This window comes from Notolepis coatsorum (genome assembly GCF_963971535.1).
Source record: "Notolepis coatsorum genome assembly, chromosome: 8".
Classification (NCBI taxonomy): Eukaryota; Metazoa; Chordata; class Actinopteri; order Aulopiformes; family Paralepididae; genus Notolepis; species Notolepis coatsorum.
The window spans coordinates 54,812,443-54,836,549 of record NC_140172.1 but is presented as its reverse complement, the minus strand read 5'-3'; the positions used below and the strand labels follow the sequence as shown (position 1 = coordinate 54,836,549).

At 42.1% G+C, this 24,107-nt stretch overlaps 1 protein-coding gene across 1 annotated transcript in view; it reads right to left on the bottom strand.

Annotated features, from left to right (window-relative positions):
• dlg2 (discs, large homolog 2) overlaps nucleotides 1-24,107 on the bottom strand; it is a gene marked incomplete at its 5' end in the record, with an annotated part of 279,475 nt that overhangs the window by 74,427 nt on the left and 180,941 nt on the right. The window contains 2 exons of the mRNA XM_084320420.1: nucleotides 4,224-4,274; nucleotides 9,121-9,174. Of these exons, the coding sequence (XP_084176546.1) occupies nucleotides 4,224-4,274; nucleotides 9,121-9,174 (105 nt within the window). The remainder of the gene's footprint in view (nucleotides 1-4,223; nucleotides 4,275-9,120; nucleotides 9,175-24,107) is intronic.

Below are 24,107 nucleotides of genomic sequence, written 5' to 3'. Positions count from 1 at the left end.
GGAGGACACTCTTAAGTCATGCGTGGAGCTGTAACAGCTTAGCTGACGCGCCATCATCCCTCCTACACTGATTCACACACATTCTGTTCGCTGATAATGTGCCAAGTTTTGCTGCTGCCGTACCCGAAGGTAAGGTTTTCACCACCAGTCCAGCCTCCACCTGCTATGGTTCTACTCTGTATTATATGCACTACTGTAACCTTCTTACTGTCCTATACTACCATGCACTCCTCCTACTATACTAATATGTCTTACGTCTATGCACTCAATACTGCAGCACCCAAGTTTCAGCACTGTTTTTTTTATTATGTTTTTGGTAGATTTTTATTTGGTTTTTACTACCGGGCAGTCCGGTAGAGAGAGAGAGAGAGAGAGAGAGAGAGAGGAAGAATGGGAGACAGAGCAGGGGAAGACATTCGGCAAAGAACGGCGGGTCCGGGAAACGAACCCGGGTCGGCCGTGCCGCGACGCAGCGCGTTACGTGGTTCGCCACTCGGGCGCCAGTTTCAGCACTGTTTGATGAACATTGTTACTCATCTGAAAGAGTTGTACCCTTCCTGCTGACTTGTCGTACAGAACTTGTAAGTCGCTTTGGATAAAAGTGTCAGCTAAATGACACAATTTAAATGTAATGTACTTAAGTGTTGTACTCTGTAAGTTACATTCCCTATGGGGGATTCGTTCGCAGTGCTCCCTAATGTTCGGTTTCAGTCTGCTGTTATGCTTTATCTTCAGGGTAAGTTGTTATGTTTCAACCTCTTGCAGCATGAAGCAGACAGAGGGGAGTGAGACAGAGTAGTGAGACAGAGGGGAGTGAGACAGAAGTTAGTGAGACAGAAGTTAGTGAGACAGAGGGTAGTGAGACAGAAGTTAGTGAGACAGAAGTTAGTGAGACAGAGGGTAGTGAGACAGAAGTTAGTGAGACAGAGTAGTGAGACAGAAGTTAGTGAGACAGAGGGGAGTGAGACAGAGGGTAGTGAGACAGAAGTTAGTGAGACAGAAGTTAGTGAGACAGAGGGGAGTGAGACAGAGGGTAGTGAGACAGAAGTTAGTGAGATAGAAGTTAGTGAGACAGAAGTTAGTGAGACATAAGTTAGTGAGACAGAGTAGTGAGACAGAAGTTAGTGAGACAGAAGTTAGTGAGACAGAGGGTAATGAGACAGATGGTAGTGAGACAGAAGTTAGTGAGACAGAGTAGTGAGACAGAAGTTAGTGATACAGAGTAGTGAGACAGAAGTTAGTGAGACAGAGGGGAGTGAGACAGAGGGTAGTGAGACAGAGGGGAGTGAGACAGAGGGTAGTGAGACAGAAGTTAGTGAGACAGAAGTTAGTGAGACAGAGTAGTGAGACAGAAGTTAGTGAGACAGAAGTTAGTGGGACAGAGGGGAGTGAGACAGAAGTTAGTGAGACAGAGGGTAGTGAGACAGAAGTTAGTGAGACAGAGGGGAGTGAGACAGAAGTTAGTGAGACAGAGGGTAGTGAGACAGAGTAGTGAGACAGAGGGTAGTGAGACAGAGTAGTGAGACAGAGGGTAGTGAGACAGAGTAGTGAGACAGAGGGGAGTGAGACAGAGGGTAGTGAGACAGAGGGTAGTGAGACAGAGGGTAGTGAGACAGAGTAGTGAGACAGAAGGGAGTGAGACAGAGTAGTGAGACAGAGGGGAGTGAGACAGAGTAGTGAGACAGAGGGTAGTGAGACAGAGTAGTGAGACAGAGGGTAGTGAGACAGAGTAGTGAGACAGAGGGTAGTGAGACAGAGTAGTGAGACAGAGGGTAGTGAGACAGAGTAGTGAGACAGAAGGGAGTGAGACAGAGTAGTGAGACGGAGGGGAGTGAGACAGAGTAGTGAGACAGAGGGGAGTGAGACAGAAGTTAGTGAGACAGAGGGTAGTGAGACAGAAGTTAATGAGACATATGGGAGTGAGACAGAGGGTAGTGAGACAGAGTAGTGAGACAGAGGGTAGTGAGACAGAAGTTAGTGAGACAGAGGGGAGTGAGACAAAGGGGAGTGAGACAGAAGTTAGTGAGACAGAAGGGAGTGAGACAGAGGGGAGTGAGACAGAGGGGAGTGAGACAGAGGCGAGTGAGACAGAACTTAGTGAGACAGAGGGTAGTGAGACAGAGGGTAGTGAGACAGAGGGGAGTGAGACAGAGGGTAGTGAGACAGAGGGTAGTGAGACAGAGGGTAGTGAGACAGAGGTTAGTGAGACAGAGGGTAGTGAGACAGAGTAGTGAGACAGAGGGTAGTGAGACAGAGGGTAGTGAGACAGAGGGTAGTGAGACAGAAGTTAGTGAGACAGAGGGTAGTGAGACAGAGTAGTGAGACAGAGGGGAGTGAGACAGAGTAGTGAGACAGAGGGGAGTGAGACAGAGGGGAGTGAGACAGAAGTTAGTGAGACAGATGGTAGTGAGACAGAAGTTAGTGAGACAGAGTAGTGAGACAGAAGTTAGTGAGACAGAGTAGTGAGACAGAAGTTAGTGAGACAGAAGTTAGTGAGACAGAGGGTAGTGAGACAGAGGGGAGTGAGACAGAGGGTAGTGAGACAGAAGTTAGTGAGACAGAGGGGAGTGAGACAGAGGGGAGTGAGACAGAGGGTAGTGAGACAGAAGTTAGTGAGACAGAGGGTAGTGAGACAGAGGGGAGTGAGACAGAGGGGAGTGAGACAGAGTAGTGAGACAGAGTAGTGAGACAGAAGTTAGTGAGACAGAAGTTAGTGAGACAGAGGGTAGTGAGACAGAAGTTAGTGAGACAGAGGGGAGTGAGACAGAAGTTAGTGAGACAGAGGGTAGTGAGACAGAGTAGTGCGACAGAGGGTAGTGAGACAGAGTAGTGAGACAGAGGGTAGTGAGACAGAGTAGTGAGACAGAGGGGAGTGAGACAGAGTAGTGAGACAGAGGGGAGTGAGGCAGAGGGGAGTGAGGCAGAAGTTAGTGAGACAGAGGGTAGTGAGACAGAGGGGAGTGATACATAAGTTAGTGAGACAGAAGGTAGTGAGACAGGGGAGTGAGACAGAGTAGTGAGACAGAGGGTAGTGAGACAGAAGTTAGTGAGACAGAGTAGTGAGACAGAAGTTAGTGAGACAGAAGTTAGTGAGACAGAGGGTAGTGAGACAGAAGTTAGTGAGACAGAGGGTAGTGAGACAAAGTAGTGAGACAGAGGGGAGTGAGACAGAAGTTAGTGAGACAGAGGGTAGTGAGACAGAGTAGTGAGACAGAGGGTAGTGAGACAGAGTAGTGAGACATAGGGTAGTGAGACAGAGTAGTGAGACAGAGGGGAGTGAGACAGAATAGTGAGACAGATGGGAGTGAGGCAGAAGTTAGTGAGACAGAGGGTAGTGAGACAGAGGGGAGTGATACATAAGTTAGTGAGACAGAAGGTAGTGATACAGGGGAGTGAGACAGAGTAGTGAGACAGAGGGTAGTGAGACAGAGGGTAGTGAGACAGAGGGTAGTGAGACAGAGTAGTGAGACAGAGGGTAGTGAGACAGAAGTTAGTGAGACAGAGGGTAGTGAGACAGAGTAGTGAGACAGAGTAGTGAGACAGAGGGTAGTAAGACAGAGGGGAGTGAGACAGAAGTTAGTGAGACAGAGGGTAGTGAGACAGAGTAGTGAGACAGAGTAGTGAGACAGAGGGTAGTGAGACATAGGGTAGTGAGACAGAAGGTAGTGAGACAGATGGTAGTGAGACAGAGGAGTGAGACAGAGGGTAGTGAGACAGATGGTAGTGAGACAGATGGTAGTGAGACAGAGGAGTGAGACAGAGGGGAGTGAGACAGAGGGTAGTGAGACAGAGGGGAGTGAGACAGAGGGGAGTGAGACAGAGGGGAGTGAGACAGACAACATAACAGACACACAAGGATGGAACATTGAGAGGGACTCTTGGTCTCTAATGTCCTGGTGTAGTGAGTTCCAGAGCCCGGTGGCTGGAGAAGCTGTGGAGGTTGCTCTCATTCATACACATGAAAAGTCCTCCCAAACCAATTCAAAATAAAGGTAATGATCTTCTCGCTGGCACAACTGCACCAATCACCAGCAAATTGCCTTGGCAAATTGCCTTGGCTCTTGTACCGAAGCGAAAGGGGTCTTGTGACTTTCCTCTGTGTCGTAGAGTTGAGTTCATCATCTTCTATATTAGGATTGATGAGTCCATTTTACTTTAGTGTGGTGCTAAGGCAGACTTTTTGCAGCAACTACAAAAACATTAAAGTATGACGTTTTACTCACCCGCTCTAACGTGATTTCTTCAAACTCGTATTCAATTTCTGTCCCATTCACCTGAGAAAATAAATAAAAAGGGTGAAAATTAGTCCAGAAATATTTTCAGTACTGTCCCCTTCCCCAAAAGTCCCTAGGGGGGTTTAACACATTGGGTGCTGTTCACGTAGATCTACGTTTCTGTGGCCCGACCGTTGAGTGCCAGAAACGTAGATCTAAGTTTCTGTTTCGTTATTTATTTTATTAGCTATTGCCATTCATAATCCAACGAGGAACCTTGTGCATGCTGTCCTGAATGTGTCTGAGATCGCAGATAGCCAATACCGCTGTCTAACGCCTTGTGGACGGTATTGCACATCATTGGAATCCCTCTGTCTTGGGCTGTGCATCGATCTAAGAAGTCCGGTCCGGGTTTTCCTTCTTGGGCATGATCAATGTTATAACACACGGATTGGGGACACTGGAGCACCGTGGATACATGTGTTTTGGTGGATAAACGTTGGACACACAACGCGATCAATATTTGGAATGGCGATCAGATAATTGGATTATTCTTTTTGCAGTACATCATAGACGATATAAGGACTCTATGTTACCAATCTTGCGTTGATCCGAAGTTTTTTTTGCAGTGATCACAGCATCATGTGTGTGTGTGTGCCGTTGGCTGCGACCAAAGCACGGAGGGGCGGCTTTTCCTCCCCCGCTTTCGTGCATGCATGATGAAACATAATACCGATAATCTAGCGTTTATTTCAGAATGATTCATAAAGCAGGCGAGCAATGGCACGATTTCTAAGGAAGCGTTTCTTGGGATTAGACAGGATCACTCTAAAACTATACTCATATTCACCACGGTATAAAACGGAAATGTATGTACGAAAAAATTATCTGTTTTTTTCACTGACAATCTATAACGTTATTAGATCCATAGCTATACTATTTAACATAGTTTTTAGCACTGCAAACACGGCATTCTCCCAATTGAACATAGCACTGGCACTGACGGCCCACAGTGCCCCCTGCTGACTGGCACTTGATGTGTTAAGAGATTACACATGTCTGTACTGATAAGCAGGCTGTAGCAAATGTCCATGATGATAAAGAAATACAGTAACTTTAGTAACTTTGTAACTTTCTGCGCGAGTATACTCGTTATTGGCCACCAGCGGTTGAGTGCCACGGGCGGCATCGTTTTTCCTTTTTTTTTATTTTAATATTCTATTCAATGTCACGGACCTGTATGTTGCCGTTAGAAGGCATACTGGGACCCAGAGGGTGCAGTACCGGCCAGATCCTTCTAGGTGGCAGTATCGCCTACCCTTCGAAACCTTTTTTTCACACCCAGTGTTACATTTAATTCACTCCGGGCACAATTTTTTGGGTCAGGCAAGTCTAGTGGTTCACTCGATCACATTGAAACGCGTCCAATGCCCCCGATGCATGTGTTGTGGTGGATTATGTTGGCGACACGATGGACACCAATACTGGAAATCGCGATCAGACAATTGGAATATTCTTTTTGGGGTACCTCCTAGTGAAGGTAAGGACTATATGACATCATTCCTGCTTTGATCCAACCATGATTTCACAACGATCGCAACGACCATGTGCAACGTACTCCAAAATGTATGCCGTTGGTGACGATCAAAGCATAAAAAAACTACCCCCCCCCCCCTTCATGCATTCATGATGAAACATAATGCCTATTATATACATTTGATTTGGAAATAGTAGCGTGTCCAGGCGAGCAATGCCAACGCTTTTAGAAAAATGCACATATTGCACCATTTTCTGGAATTAGCCAGGGTAGCACGGTATAACACTAAATGTATTCTTTATCACATATTGAACGATGGATAGTTGATTTCAAATGAGCCATAGTATTGTATCCATAGCTATAATATAGAATATAAATATAACCCTGCAAACACAGCCACGCATCCCTATCTCTTAGAGGAACAAAGATGGGCTAGACCTGTGGCGCTGATTGAGTTAATGAGATATTCAGACAGAAAGAGTGAACCAACTTTGTTTTGGGAGCACTCCTCCTACCTGTGCTAAATAAGCCTCTACCTCAAGGGAAGAAGAAGAATAAACATTGAGGAACAGGAGGAACCACCTAGTTAGTTACAAGCTTTTGCGGGGATAGACACTTCCTGTGTCGTACTGGAATGATTAATTATCATCGACCGCTCATTTGTCATCATGCATCCATGCAGGAATAAGAATAAAAGCCTGCGTTGTGTGACGAGCACCAAATTAGCAATGGCAGGGTCAGCGCTATATCATTTTAGAAGCATATGCTCCAAATAAACAACTCACGTTACTTAGAACATTCTAGAAAGTAGCACATGTGAAACTTGAGCTTTCAAAGTAAAAAGGAATTAAAGGGGGGGACAACATACAGGGAGGGACAACATACAGGGGGGGGGACAACATCACCATAGTTGTCCCGCAGGACAGGGACATTGAAAAAGGTCCCCCCCACTCAAAAACGTAATGTGAAATTCTAATGTGAAACTCTTTTTCATATTATAAGTTGTGTTCATAGATCCTTGCGTTCTCAATGAGGGCAACAGTGTAAGGAAGCCATTTTCAGTAGTATATTGAACATCTTTGGTGGACAAACCAAACCAAAGGAATTGTTATTCAATACAACAGGTGTTAAAAACACGTATGCAGAGGATCTTTAATACTTTTCATGTTCAAGTTCAAATTCATTGAACACTCACACTCACATGGTAGACTTAATTACATATTACATTACCAATGTATTTACCAATCTACTGCAATAAACTAACAAACAAACAAATACATAAATAAATGAATGAATGAATGAATACAAAAATGTATATATAAAAAAATATTATAATAATAAATAAATAAAATACAAATATAATAAAATAAGAAGACTGTGAACACTATTGAGAAGTTGAAGGAACTTAGTCTCACTGTACATTGAATTCTATTCATATTTGATTGTTAAATGCTTTTCAGTGAAAACAGATAATCAACCGTAAAACTTCAATAAATTGTTTTTATTTGCTTCAATCAGCCGGCTTATATTTAGGCCTTTAATTCCTTTCACCCAAAACCCTATCTCAGCAAAGATGGAAAATACTATCAAATTGTTAATTTAAACCAGTATAAATATTACCTGTATAAAAATGTGGCTATCAAATTACATATAAATTATGAATCATTAATTTGATCTCGCTCTGAGAGACAGCATTCTCATTGTAGCTCCAACCTCACGCACTACATGAGAAAGAGTTCCTGAACGCTGCATTAGAAAGCAGTTTCACTACTAATGGTGAGTAGAATTACAGTTGTCATGCAGGCGTGCTGTATTTATGTAGTTAACATTATGCACTAGTAAGCATTGTGTTGTGAAGATGAAGAGCAGTGTTAAATCATGGATGATCGCTGTGTGTATGTTGTGCTGGTTTTGTATTGTGCACGTGTTGAGAAAGAGAGAGAGAGGGACAGAGAGAGTGTACTGGAGAGAGAGAGGGACAATGTTGTTTTATTGGATTCTTATTATATATTACTATTGTAATTATGCACATCGTTGCGGGCAAGACCCCCCGCATTTCATTGTATACTTGTATGCCGTGACAAATAAAACTCTTGTATCTTGTATCTTGACAGAGAGTCTGTACTGGAGAGAGAGAGTCTGTACTGGAGAGGGACAGAGAGAGTACTAGAGAGGGAGAGAGAGAACGTCTCTGCTCAGCATTGATTTATAATTGTAAACGACGATAAAAACTGCACCTGTGGTAAAGCAAATAAAAAACAATTAATTTAGACCTGGCTTCTAATTGAGACCGGCATTTATTTGTCTAAGCGTGTAGCCACGCCCGGCCAGTAAAAGGGATTCTGCATTTTAATTGGGACTGCTTTTAAATGAAGTTTTACGATACGCCTATTCTGTTGAGCTACATTATTGCATCTTCTGTCTAATAATAATAATAACTTTATTTGTATAGCACTTTTCATACAGAGGTTGCAGTTCAAAGTGCTTCACAACAGTAAAAAATACAGGCATAAGCGAGCATAAAAAGATAGACAGGTAGAATCACAGTGTTTCACATTAGGATCTAGCATCCCAATAGGCTCTCCGCTTATAGTTTTCAGTAACACAAATAGAAAAAATAGTTTAAAATGATTCAGTTTAAAAATAGTCAAAAAATTATAAAATAGAACGGACATAAAAAATACAGGCATGAGCGAGCATAGCAAGGTATGGCAAATCACAGTGTTTCACATTAGGATCTAGCATCCTAATAGGCTCTCTAGAAAAAAATCAATCCCTCTCACTCAACAAAGTAGTAGTGAGTGATGTCATCTGGCAGGAAGCAACAAAACCTCTGCAACCTTACTGTCACCCAGTGGAGGTAGATGTGCTCCATCTCTGTCACTTGATTCTGTCAGACAAGAAGCCACATCACTAGTGTGACAACTTTCTAAATGGCCAATGAAGGAACTGCTACTTCCTGGTACCCTGGTTGTATTCTATATTTGCTATATTTTCTATATTGTGCTCTGATCAACTGTACTTTTTATTTTATTTTTATATATATATAGAAATACAAGTTCTATACAAAGTGCTACAGAAAAAAGGTCTTCAGGAAGTTGGACATACACTGATCTTTTATTCATGGCAGCTATCAATCATTTACAACCTCCTTTCTCGTTTGTTTTATTCAGATACAGTGTGTGATAAAGCCTTTACCGGTAGGTAATATATATTGTTTTGCCTTAAGACACAATGACAAGGAAGAGGAAAGTGACTGGGTGTCAGGGATCTTCAAAAGAAAAAAAGAAAGAAAAAAAAGAAAAAAAAAAAACAACAACAACAACAACAACAACAACGCCTTTAGGAAGAGACAAAAAAGAAACTCACGTAAGGTACCGACTCCAAAGTGTCAGTGTTTACTATTATTGGAGCGGGGCTGGCCTGTAAGAGAGAGAGAGAGAGAGAAAGAGAGAGGGGGGGGGGGAGAAAAAGAAAGAGGGGATAAGACACATGTCTACCAGCAGCAGTGTGGTGGGGGGGGGGGGGGGGGGGGGACCAAGGCCCACCACTGTCCTACTTTCTGTAAATGGATCCAGGGGACGGCTTCTGGTTCACACTGTGTGACTTCACTCTTGCATCATCAACAATTTAACAGCCCTCCATTTGCTTGATGGTACGATGAACATCACGTCTAATAAATAGCAGTCTGATATCGATATTATCTGCCCCCCCCCCCCCGCTTAGGGGAGGGAAGGATTCTGAATTATTATGAAATGATGGAGGGAAAAAAGGGATATTTAATGAAGCATTTGGACATGTTAAAATTTTTTTTGAACAGCTAAAATGCTTGCAGTATGTGTGATATGTATCACCCAGTGTGATTTTACACATCACTTGAAAGTACACAACTTCTGCTATCTTCAACTATGAATGTACATAATAACACTCCGACAGAGTCTCAAGATAATGAGTTCTGTGAACGTAAAAATTATGTTTTTACCTTTATTTAACCAGGTAAAATGCTTGAGATCAAGGATCTCTTTTACGAACAAGACCTAACCAAAATGGCAGCAATACAAATAATAAACCAAGTTACAACATACAGGACAAAACACAAACAGATAAAAGGTCAAGATAAAAGGATAAAAAAGCAAGCACCACCCTGTCCTTAACATTAGTAACATGTAGCATCAGCATTATGTATTAATGCATTTGCAAACTCCCAACTCAGACGTTGCAAGGTCTGTGATGTGATCATATGAACTTTAAAATCAGGCAAGGTGACGAGGGCCTGTAGCTTCAGAGTTTTTTTGAAGTAACATTGCAACATGTCACTCAGCAACATTAATAGATAATATACTTACTAATAATTTAATAGATAATATAGAGAGTGGACTATTAATAAACGACATTAGTGACCATTTACCGGTGTTTGTAGTCTATCATTGTGATGTTAAAGTGGTTGATAGTAAAGTAAACATGCAAAGGAGATTAACACTTTGTATGCCACTCACGGCTTTTCTCGGGTTTACCCCCCGACCGTTGAATGCCACGTCACGAGTATTCTCTATTTTTATTTTATTTTTTCTCTTAGCAATCTGAAATCATATTGCATCACGCGAGCCTACCGTTGGAGATCCAGGGACCACCGGCGCTCAGATGTGAAAAAAGCGCCCCCTATCGTCTCCCAGATGGTAAATCACCCTTTTGGAATGGACTCAATGAAAGTGAATGGGAGAACGGATTTCTGACTCCACATTTTACTTCTCACTGATGCAGCCGGGGTCTACCAGAGTGTTACGATTAGTACGCTTCTTAGTCATGTTGGACCCAGATGGCAGAGTATGGATAGATGAGACCGGAGACAGCACTTGACGATTAACAGTTTACTTCAACACATACACGTACACACACACAGGTAACATTTGTCAATGACCGCGCCCAGCAGGGCAGGACAGACAGGACTATATACACAAGACTAATTGACAAGACACAGAGGGTAATTTACAAACAAGACACAGGTGTGGTAGACAGAAACAATAGAGCACAGAGTACTGGGAAAACAATAACAAACAACCAGACTAAAACATAATTACAAACCACAGACAGGGAAACACAAGACTAACACAGTGGAGACAACAATAACAACAACACAGATAGTACACATAACAAACACAACTGACAATAAACAATAATGAGTTGATGTGTGAGCTGATGCCAGATCGGCATCAGCCCACCGGTTGGAAATGATGACTGAGAGTTATTGTTATTGATGGGAGGTTGTGAATATAAATGTCTGGATCCTGATCCCATAGGACCAGGACCGGAGGAAGTGTTACAGTACCCCGCCCTCGAAGGTCGACTCCCAGGCGACCCAACAGGCCCCCCGGGAACGGGGAGGGTGGGGGGGACGGAAGCGCCATCAGCGAAAAGAGGAGGGGGGAGGACGGGGGTTCGAGGGACGGGGCCTGCGGGAACAGGAACGGGGGGAGGGGACTGACGAGGAGGGCTGGAGCAGGGAAGGATGGGAGGAAGAGACGACGGCTCCGGAGCGCGACCTGGGGCTGGGGTCTCCACGGTGGCGAGACCCCCCGCCGAACCCCGAACCGGAGGCTCCCTGGCGACAGGACGCGGTGCAGGACCCCCAACCGGGGTCCCTCCGGCAGCGGAATCCGACGTCGTCCTCCAGGTCTGCCATGGTGGTGGCTCGTTCTCTGGAACCTCCCAGGGCGGAGGAGACCTCGACCAGGCCGGCGAGGAAGACCTGCGGTCCTGGGAACCCCTTCCCCTGGGGCTGTGGCGTCGGGATCCGCGCCCCGTTCCCGACGCTCCCCTGCGGACCAGGCGACTTCCCACCCAGGGATCCAGCACCGGGGTGGCCGCGGCGCAAGCACCCGATGTCATCGGCGCCGCTGGCCCAGCCACTGCGTCCCATGGTGCCAGACCCAGAGCGGTCGCCTGGTCGGCACGCAGGACGGAAGCGCCCAGGATCCCGAGCGCGAAGCTGGCTCCGTCTCTCCTCTCTGCCGGGTCCAAGTTCGGCGCGGTCATTCTGTTACGATTAGTACGCTTCTTAGTCATGTTGGACCCAGATGGCAGAGTATGGATAGATGAGACCGGAGACAGCACTTGACGATTAACAGTTTACTTCAACACATACACGTACACACACACAGGTAACATTTGTCAATGACCGCGCCCAGCAGGGCAGGACAGACAGGACTATATACACAAGACTAATTGACAAGACACAGAGGGTAATTTACAAACAAGACACAGGTGTGGTAGACAGAAACAATAGAGTACTGGGAAAACAATAACAAACAACCAGACTAAAACATAATTACAAACCACAGACAGGGAAACACAAGACTAACACAGTGGAGACAACAATAACAACAACACAGATAGTACACATAACAAACACAACTGACAATAAACAATAATGAGTTGATGTGTGAGCTGATGCCAGATCGGCATCAGCCCACCGGTTGGAAATGATGACTGAGAGTTATTGTTATTGATGGGAGGTTGTGAATATAAATGTCTGGATCCTGATCCCATAGGACCAGGACCGGAGGAAGTGTTACACCAGAGTTCATTCTGGAGCCTCTGAGCCACGGCGAATATGGGTTATACTGTACACACGATGGATCAATACAATTATTGATTTTTTCGAATGGCGATCGGAAATTGGAATAAACCATTTGGATACCATCTGACCTCAGGTAAGGAATCTATGTTATCAGTGTTAGGATAATCAGACTCGTTTTCACGGATATATAAGCGTTTATGTGATATGTGATATGGCTATGCGTGCGCACACATATACTATTGATCATCTAGCGTTTATTTGAAAACGATTCATAATAGGCCGACAAATGACAACGTTCTGGAATATTCCAGTAAAAGGCGATTATCATAGGCATGGGTTGTTTTTTCCGCGAAAATGGGTGATTTTCAAAATGCTATCAAACGGAAATGAAGCGATAGAAAAACAATCTGCCTTGACAATGTTGACTGGAAAATGATTCTTTGATAAGCGACGGGCAGATTAGACACATAGCCATAATTTAAAACATAGATTAGGCGATATTAACGTTAACATTGGAGTGGATGGGGGCGCCCCAGTGGCGAACCACATAGCGCGCTCAGCCGCGACACGGCCGACCCGGGTTCGACTCCCGAACCCCGTCGTTATTTGCCGAATGTCTTCCCCCCACTCTGTCTCCCATTCCTCCTCTGTCTCTCTCTACTGGACTGCCCAGTAGCAATAAAGCGATAAAACGCCAAAAAAGAAATCTTAAAAAAAATAAACATTGGAGTGGATGGTGGCATTCCAGCCGGTAAAAAGGAAAACATGGCTGGCGCTCAATGTGTTAAGAACGGAGGACACTTTAAATAGGTTCAGAAAATAACTATTATCACAGGATTGGAGAAATGTATATGAATCAATAGATGTGGATTCTGCTTATGATTCTTTTCTGAATATGTTCCTGCTGTTATATGACAGAAGCTGTCCAATGCAGCAAAGTAGAACAAATGCAAAAAAATCTGACAAACCCTGGATTACGGGAGGTCTGTTGAATGCTTGCAAAAAAAAAGAACACCTTATATAGAGAATTTATAAAGCATAGTAATAAAGAGAAAGAAATTATGTATAAACTATACAAAAATAAACTAACCGATATTGTTAGAAAATGTAAGAAAGAGTACTATAATAATGTATTAGAAAAAAATAAAAAAATAACATAAAGGGAACATGGAATATATTAAACTCAATTATAAGAAATAAAGCAACTAGTTCTGGCTTTCCAGATGAATTTATAGATGAGGGAAAGTCAGTAAGTAATAAAAATGAGGTGGCAGAAGGATTCAACAGATTCTTTGTGAATGTGGGGCCTAAATTGGCAGAGGAGATAACCCCGCCACAAGGGGGAGGTGTTTCTAATTATTTTGAAGAAAGAAACCCAAGTACTATCTTCTTGAGAAAAACGGATAAAAATGAAATTATGGATACTGTGAACAATTTTAAGAATAAAATATCAACAGATTGGAACGGCATTGACATGACCTTAATTAAGCAAGTAATAATAGCCATAGCAGACCCTTTAGTGCATATTTGTAACCTCTCATTCAAACTGGGTGCCTTCCCCACCAAAATTAAAACTGCAAAAGTGATACCGATCTTCAAAGCCGGTGAGAAAAATCTATTCACCAATTACAGGCCGGTTTCTCTCCTTTCCCAGTTCTCAAAGATAATGGAAAAGGTATTTGCAGCACGATTGGACAGTTTCATTGATAAACACGCATTACTTATAGACAGTCAATATGGATTTAGATCAAATCATTCAACGGCATTGGCACTAATGGACCTAGTAGAAGAACTGACAAGCATAATTGATAATAAGAAGTTTGCAATAGGGGTCTTCATAGATCTGAAGAAGGCGTTTGACACTATAAATCATGATATTCTGCTACTAAAATTGGAAAGGTATGGGATCAGAGGAGTAGGGCTCAATTGGTTAAAGAGTTACTTAGAACAAAGACAACAGTTTGTGCAGTTGGGGGAGTACAGGTCCACTCAGTCAAACATAATCTGTGGTGTGCTGCAAGGGTCAATTCTGGGCCCGAAACTATTCATACTGTATATAAATGATATAGGTAATGCGTCTAAAATATTGAAAAATTAAATTTTTGCTGACGATACAAATGTCTTCTGTGAGGGAGAGAACCTCCAAATGCTTTTAAAGAATGTCGCAGCTGAGCTAACCAAGCTGAAAGTGTGGTTTGATGTAAATAAATTATCAATTACCAAATTACCAAATTCATGATATTTGGTAAACGTGATATACAAGTAAATACACCGGTGGAACTAATGATTGATAGTATTAAACTGGAGAGGGTATTTGAGAATACATTTCTGGGTGTGATAATAGACCACAAACTCAACTGGAAACCTCATATCAAATATGTCAGGACTAAATTGGCACGGAGTGTTGGTGTTCTATGCAAGATAAAACACATTCTAAACAAAAAAAACACTGTATACACTGTACTGTACACTCTTCCTACCATATATGAGCTACTGTGCGGAGGTGTGGGGTAATACCTACAAAAGCACTCTACAGCCAATATGCACCATGCAAAAAAAAAAGCAATAAGAATAATCAACAATGTAGGATATTATGAACACACCAATAACTTATTTATAAAGCTACAAGCATTGAAATGTATGGACCTAGTGGATTACAAAACTGCCCTCATTGTATACAAAGCCAGATATAAACTAATCCCAGGCAACATTCAAAAATGGTTCAGAGACAGGGAAGGAGGATATAACTTAAGAGGGAGAGGGAATCTTAAACAACCAATGGCAAACACCACGCTGAAAAGCATGTGCATATCGGTGTGTGGAGTGAAGTTGTGGAATAATTTACCCGAATACATCAAACAGAGTAAACATGTGGCACAATTTAAAAAGCAACTAAAAAAAATACACATTGGAAAAATACAGAAATGAGTATTGAGGATAAACAAAGTTATGTGATATTGTGTTATGTAGTGCTGTACTGTATTCACTGCTGTCAAGTGAATCAACTTTTTTTTTCTTGTAATCTTTTAATATAAGTAAAAGTATAAAGTATATTCTATATTGTAATACACTAAATTATGTTATATCTAGTTAAATGAATGGAAGAACAAATATAAATGTAAGGGGGTAGGGATCAATAAGCTTAGCTTCCCTCTACTCCTTTTTTGGACATGTCTGCTAACCAAACACATTGCTCTTGACCTTTTGTTTATAATTCATTATTTTTTTAATTTTTTTAATGTTTTTCTTTTAATGTTTTTTTTAATTTGTTGCTATGATTGTTTGGTTCGACGGAGCAAGATATCGTGAGTTGTTTGGAGAAATATGGAGAATAACATGTCCATAAATAAACTTTTTCATTCATTCATTCAAGTAGAGGGAGCTGTACATGAAAGCCCTCTTCCCAAACTCAGTGCGAGTTTTGGGTACTGAGGCATAAAGATAATCCTGAGATTGCAAGCTGTAAAATTGATTATCAGAGATAATTTGTACTGTATGATTGTTACTCTGAAGGTAATATATATATATATATATATATATATATATATATATATATATATATATATATATATATATATATATATATATATATATATATATATATATATATATATATATATATATATATATAACAATACTCCAACAATGCTACTACTTAGCCCACATATTGTGATTGCAATACCAACGATACCAACAATTCTTAAGTATTCTACATTAAAATATGTTAAAATGTATAGTCTGCAGCAGAGACCATAATGTTGTGTTGGTCCTATAATGAAAATGGATATCTCAACATGTCCAATACGGTAGTTTACAAAGTGACAACAAAATATACACTCTGTATTACAATAGTTGACTTGACTAATATTGTAGGGTTTAATTGTGATATCGTGACAAGTCTTTAAATATGGTGCGGTTTCCCAAGATGACCCAATAAAATGAACATATGTTTTAAGGGTATGATTAGCAAAAGAGGAATTCTGCGCCATGGCCATTGCAATAATAACTAGCCATTAACCTACATTCACAATAACACAGCACAGCAGTTAGGGTCGTATGTAAATGACCAGCTCAGTGCATAAAAGGCACATGATGAAAGACATTGCTGAAGGATATGTTTTGAGATTCCTTTGAAAATCGGCCTTTGATTTTACCCTTACAAGATGAATGGATATCATTAATCAAGGACAATCGTAAAAAAAAGGTCTCATCATCTCTGTATGCATAATCATCATGAAACAGAATGTCATGCATATGAATCGATATACTGTAAAACCAGAGCTATGTGTTTTTATAAAAGCTCAAACTAATATACTTTGTTATTTTCCAACCCCACACGTCTTGAATATTCAGTATTCCTCATTCAATCACATGTTGACCATGGCGGTAAAGGATTACTCAAGAGTCTTACAGTTATGAAACGTGCAGATATTTCACTCTCAACATTCCTCTGAGAGTAGTACCCTGAAAGGTCTGTGTCACATCCATCTGCCAAGTAGCCTGTCGACCAGCAATCTCCCACCTGTCACTTCTGAGATGACACACAGCTGCCAGAGACATGGCCTGATCCCACATGCCACACGGACAGCGGATTTAAAAGGGGAACGCCACTCAAATTAAAGATTTGAATTATGTTATGTCCATGGCCTAGGACAGTTCAATCAATATTTATGAACATGAGCTTCTCTCTCTCTCTCTCTCTCTCTCTCTCTCTCTCTCTCTCTCTCTCTCTCTCTCTCTCTCTCTCTCTCTCTCTAAGCCAGAAACCAGAGAAGTAAGAATCAAACGTGTGATGTCATCGTTCATTTATTGAGCAGCTATATTGAGAATAAATGAGATTGATTTTATGGACCCACAGAACATTTGTTTTATTTTTGCATCCAAATTAGCTTTATTCTATTGTAGTGTTCTCAGTTCTGAAACAGACAATGTACCTATGAACTCAGAACATTCCCCTGGGTTCTCTCAGTGTATACCTATAAAATATTTCCCAATTAATTGTCTATGGAACAGCTTCAGACTTTATACTTGGTCCCATCACAAGTTTGAGTCTTAGACCAGAGGAATAAATGTATAAATTCTGAAATTAGGCGTAGTTCCCCTTTAATGCTGGACTTGACTACATTTTGTGTGATAAACATTGAGTAGCAAACAGGCAGCATGCAGACAGAAAACAACTATAGGCCTACATACATAGCATTGACTTACAGTAGCCTGCACATTAGTAGTGGAGTCAAGGAGTCAAATAAGCATGCTTCCACGCTTCAGTCGCTGCCATGGTAATCAATTCCAAAATCAAGATTAGAATGCTTAGTTTTTCGGTTTTGTTTTAGCCTCCGTCAGCATAAGACATAGTTTATAGACATAATCCAACATTCATGTTGAAAATTTGTTCTTCAGGTGAAGGACATACATTATAGTCATGAGAACTTTCTGAAAACCTATATCTACCACATAGCTTTCAATTACCTGCTGGCTTGAAACCTTTGAAGGAAGAATGAAGCGTTGATTATTCGCTGATAATCACTGCTAATTAGGACAGCCCTAAAATAATATTTAAAAAAGTGAGAAAGCTTTATATACTGTACCACACATGTAGTCCTGCCATTATATTATCACACCTGGGCCTGTGTGGGTATAGTACTGAAGAACCGGAAACAGTCTCAAATTAGTCCACCATGACTAAAACCAAGTCTTCAGAAAAGCTCCACCCTCTTTTCTTGATCCTCCAATCACAATTGTTGCTTCCCTCAGACAAACAAAGTTTGAATTATGAAACAAATGTTGTCCGAGGGAAGCAACAGTTGGTCAATAGGTCGATTTGCATTTGCAAATCCACCAATCCGTACTGTAGCACGGTTCTGATTGGTGCATGTGGGCGAGGGCCGTGCTGCTTGACCTATCACATAACGGACTATAACTCCAGCTAGGCTTATTCTATCACTAATGGAAACTGGTGCAGGCATACTTGTTGTGCTCACGCACCACTTTTACATCTGGTACCTTCAGCATCACACCGACAATACAAGAGCAGGCGATACACTTGATATTTGTTGAGCGTCCATTACACCAAAATTGATGACTGTATGTTTGAGTTTCTGCCTTGGGGATATGTATAAATGGTATGGTTGGTATGCCATTGCCAATAAAGCTCATTACATTGAAAGAGAAAATACATAAGAGAGAGAGAGAGAGAGAGAGAGAGAGAGAGAGAGAGAGAGAAATATATATATATATCGAGAATGTGAGAGAAAGAGAGAGATAATGTGAGAGAAAGAGAAAAAAACTGAGAAAGAGAAGAGAGAGAAAAAGAAAGAGAGAAAGAGAGAGAATGTGTGAGAGAGATCGAGAGAGAGAGAGAGCAAGAGAACAGAGAGACTGACTCACTCTAAATTTAAAAGGGAGATGAATTACCATTCACTGGATGTGCAGAGAAGCAAAGTCAGGCAATGATTGAGGCAAATTGTGTTTGCGAGAGGACTGCTGATAGGGATTGAGAGGCCCATTTGCTTACGCATGTCTGCTAATCACATCAGATTCTCAACCACTCTTACAAAGAGAAGGAGAATAATCATTACCGCACAGGACAGAATAACGTCATGGCACATGCAGTGCATGACGTAATGCTCAGCGCTCCATCACAAGCTGCTCTCTTGTCAAACTCAAGTTGTTGTTCTCCTTGACACGTGTGCACCCACACAACACGTTTTGAAGCATGTTCTTCTTACAAGTGCACACTCAATCCTCTGCAATGCAGGTTAGAGTCCAGGAAAGTATTCTTTCTCACCCTCCTCGCTGTAGAAAGCAGCAACACATCTCTTGTGCACGGATCCTCCCTTCTATCTCCTGAAGAAGAGGCCACTCTAGGTGTGAAGTGAACAACATCCTCTGCAAGTTTTTAGTCCAATCTCAGTCCAAATCATCACCTTAAATGAATATGGCATTATGGGAAATGTGCTTACCATCTTCTCTAGAGTGAGAGATATATACCAGTTTCCTCTCTGTGCTATCAGTAGAAAGCTATCCGACGGCACGTTACCCTAGCTTAGCACAATGAATGGAAGTGGACAGTACCAGTAGCCTATCTTAAACTTTGGGTGACAGTGGCTCAGGAGGTAGAGCAGTCGTCGGGCAATCCGGAGGTTCCAGGTTAGATTCCCGCTCCTCCCGGGCAGCGTGTCGATGTGTCCTTGAGCAAGACACTTAACCCCCAATTGCTCCCGATGAGCAGGTTGGCACCCTGCATGGTTGCTCCACCGTCGGTGTGTGAATGTGTGAGTGAATGTGTAAAATGTGAGTAACAAATTGTAAAGCACTTTGGATAAAAGCGCTATATAAAAAAAGCAGCCATTTAGTATAACTGTGACTAATATAAGTAGGAGGTCTAGTATAACTGTGACTAGTATAACTGTGACTAATATAACTGGGACTAGTATAACTGTGACTAATATAACTGTGACTAGTATAACTGACTAGTATAACTGTGACTAATATAACTGGGACTAGTATAACTGTGATTAGTATTGGGACTAGTATAACTGTGACTAATATAACTGGGACTAATATAACTGTGACTAGTATAACTGTGACTAGTGTAGCCACCTGAATATGTCTGACTATTATTCAGGATGTCTGACGCTGGTCTTTTGCATTCCCTGTGTTCACGAGGACGTTGTGGACACTTAACGTGCGGTTCTCTTTGATCATTCCTACCCCAACATTGACTGTTAACTTGCTGCTCTCTGATTCTCCTTATCCAAAACATTGACGTCTCATAGCGAGACAGGATACAGGTGCCGGCAAGCGGCGGTGGTGGTCGCTGGGCAGGAAGGACATCAGGAGAAGAAGAAATGGTTCATCGCACGGTGCAGCAGGGAGGGGCTTTCTCTTCGGCGTTTTACACGGAGGTGGAAGGACGTCTGGAACGGGAGCACCACCGAGTCAGCACGCGAGGAACAACTCAGTTACCAACAGTGATGCCGGTAACGCGTTACTAAGTAACGCGTTATTGTAATCTGATTACTTTCCCCCGAAAATAGTAATCTAACGCGTTAATCTTTAAAAGCCAGTAATCTGATTGCAGTTACTTGTCCAAGTGGCTGTGCATTACTATTTCGTTACTATCTCATCATAAATTCATAATGCAGGCGGAATGCAGTATTTTATTTCGTTTTCGACAGTCAAAAATACATTTTGAGCTGTTTTTCTTTTGGGAGTGACGTAGTGTGGCAGTGAAAGGGTTACACAAGAATGTGTCCCGCGGGCCGCGGCGTGACTGGACACTCTGTCTGTGAGTGACTCTGCTTTGGTACAATCACATTCCCCATCCACAGTCTGCGAATCAGAGGCAGAGTAGGGCGGGTCTTCACAGCACGTCATGTGACATATGCGCCAATCGTGTGACAGCAGGGCTCCGTCGTCGGAGAATTCCACCCCAAAACGCTTGGCAAAATTAAAAGTGAGTTTCTGTTCAGACTTCCATCCCAAAACGCTCGTCAGTCACTACTTCACGTTCATATGCGGAGGAAACAAAATACTGTCTACCGCTAAAAACAGCACATCCAATTGCATTGAAAGCATCTGGAATCACAACACTAGCCGACGCTTCGACTAGTAGGTACAGGAGGACTCGGAGGCCAGCCAAACAGCAAAAGAGAGAGATTGTTTCTTTCCCTTTTGATTAATGTATATTTGATGGTGGCAGAGCAAAAGCTCTTATTTGCCAGATTTACAGTTAATTCACATGTTAAAGAGAGACTGATTGTATGTTTATAGAGAGACATTTATAAAAACAATTTAATAGTTACAGTTGATATAATTGAATAGTTCAGCCTGCATTTGTTAGATGTGAATGGATACACTGGTTTTGTAAAACCACTGGCTGGCTGCTCTAATTCTGTGAGCATCATAGACTGTTGCTTTACCATACTTGATGGTACAGAAGCTGAAGCACTAGTTTAACAATTTACGTTATGTGCAGAGAAACAAGTTAAAAACAATTTATGCACTTTCAATAAAGCGTTTAAAAAAAACGGTTGGGGGAACGACGACGACTTCGTAACCTAGTTACTTTCAAAGTAACTAAGTTACTCTGATAATCAAGTAATCAGTAAAGTAACTTGGATTACTTTTTAAAGGAGTAATCAATAATCAGTAATCGGATTACTTTTACAAGTAATCTGTGGCATCACTGGTTACCAAACAGGTTATCCTAGAAGACTATACAGTAGTTTAGCGTTTGATTAATGCGCCAGATAAACTCAGTTACACAACGGGTTATCCTAGAAATATCTGCAGTAGCTTAGCGTTTGGTTAATGTGCCAGAGACACTGTGAATGAATCAACAGGCGAGCATCGCCGAAGACCAGGTGGTAGACATTGGCCACCTTGCGTTAGCTGTGTATAGGCGTCATAGCAGGAGGGTTCAACACGACCCACAGTTTAGCTGTGTTTAGGCGAGTACCACAGTTTAGCACGCGCGCCGGCCCACCTCTTCAGCCCAGCAGAGGACGCCACTACACTGCACGCTTCTCCAGCCCCTCCAAGCCGTTGCCCAGCAGCACCTGCCCCAGCGTCTACTCCGCCCCGCTGGCTGCTATCGCGGGATCTCTGACGGCCATCTTAGCACCCGGACTAGTGGTGCTGAGGTTGAGCCCGCCATCTTGGATAAGTACCAGCGGCGTTCTGAGTGTTGAAACATGTTCGGTAGACCGTCCACTGTGTGGCGCATGCTCTGTAAGAGTGAAGATAAACGGTGCTTTGAACGAGCGCTGGAGAGCAGTGTATAGGGGCGCCCCAACCATTTCAAGCCGGCTTTAGCTAGGGGTTTTATTTGCTAAATGTGGGCCCACTGTTACTTTCTTTTGAGTGTAATAATAACGTGTGTTCCTTTATAAAATTCCCATTCAGTAGCCTATACCCCTCTAATAATGACACCGACGTTGTCAGCGAGAGCTTAGTGCTGAGTTTGCGAATGCATGTGTAGCTGCAGAGCCGGAGCAGCAGCGGCACAGTGCAGTACTCCAATTCAGCCATTGGCAATTCACCTGTTGGGTGGGGGGCGCTGCTGAGCGGTCCCCAGATAGAGCCAGAAAAGAGCCAAAAACAGCTGAATCTGCTGTTCTGCATCGACATACTCTCGCAAATAAGTCGTTGGGAGGTGGAGAGAGAGAGAGTCGTCACGCAAACCCACGATAATGTTGCCGTCTCTCTCTGCCAAATTTCTCAGTTCTTCGCTTGATATAATTAATACAAATGTCCAATATAACGGAATTCGTTAGCTCATAAAAATGTGATTATAACAGACTGCCCACAGACACCTATTTGATTTAAAGTCGGCAGCAGCACGGAGTCTCGGAACTTATTTTATTTGGAATATAATGACTCTATATACGCAAAAGTAGCCTAGTTTTAGTTAAAAATATTATAAATCTACATGCCTTGATGATGTCATTCTTTTGTTTTGTTGTCATTCTTTTGCCTATCAATTGTTTTTAAGCTCAATAAACTCTGACCGGAATTTCTCTCATTTGACTGGTAGATTGAAATCTACCGGACACTGAGGCCGGCAACAATTTTTTCTAACGGAAACCCTGGTATTGAGGCGTACTGCATTGTACCCATTCTGCAATCTGTTAATACGATTTTCAATCAATATTATATTTCATGTTGGCTCGCGGCCTGCATCACCTGTTTGAACAAGGTGAAGTGCCGCGGGGCCATGCAGTGTGTCACACTCCTCACTCGTGTTATGTCACGATGATGGGGAATTATGGATTTAGACATATATGTATATGGTATATTGTAAATGGGGTACGCTGGGGTAAATAAGACTATAATAAAGTCTTTCCCTGGTCTGCATCCCCCTAACAATTGTGTGTATTGAGGCGTACTGCATTGTACCCATTCTGCAATCTGTTAATACGATTTTCAATCAATATATTTCATGCTGGCTCGCGCCCTGCATCACCTGTTTGAACAAGGTGAAGCGCCGCAGGGCTGTGTCTTCCCAGGGCTCTTCCCACTCGTGTTATGTCACCACGATGGGGAATTATGGATTTAGACATATATGTATATATATTTATTAGGGATGCTCGATATTGGCTTTTTTACCGATACCGATATTCCGATATTGTCCAACTCTTAATTTCCGATACCGATATCTACCGATATCAACCGATACCGATATATGCAGGGTTTCCCCGTCCAAAAAACTGAATAATTTCAGGTAACTAATAATTTCACTGGATATATACATAACAAATATTGTTATTGTTTTAAATTTTTTTTAAACCGATACCGATATTTTCCGATATCACATTTTACTGCCGATATCGGCCGATAATATCGGTCGGCCGATAATATCGGACATCCCTAATATTTATATATATATATATGTATATGGTATATTGTAAATACGATTTTCAATCAATATATTTCATGCTGGCTCGCGCCCTGCATCACCTGTGTGAACAAGGTGAAGCGCCGCGGGGCTGTGTCCACACTTCCCACTCGTGTTGTGTCACGATGATGGGGAATTATGGATTTAGGCATATATATATATATATTTATTATATATATATATATATATTAGAGCTGGGCCGTTAACGGCGTTAACGTGCTGCGTTAACGCTATACTAGTATCGCGCGATAATATAATTAACGCATATAATATAATTAAATAATTAATTTTTTTTACATTTTTTTTTTTTTTTATTTACCCAGGGTAGGTTCGCTGAGCACAGATGCTCTTTTTCAGGAACGCCCTGCTTCACATTCA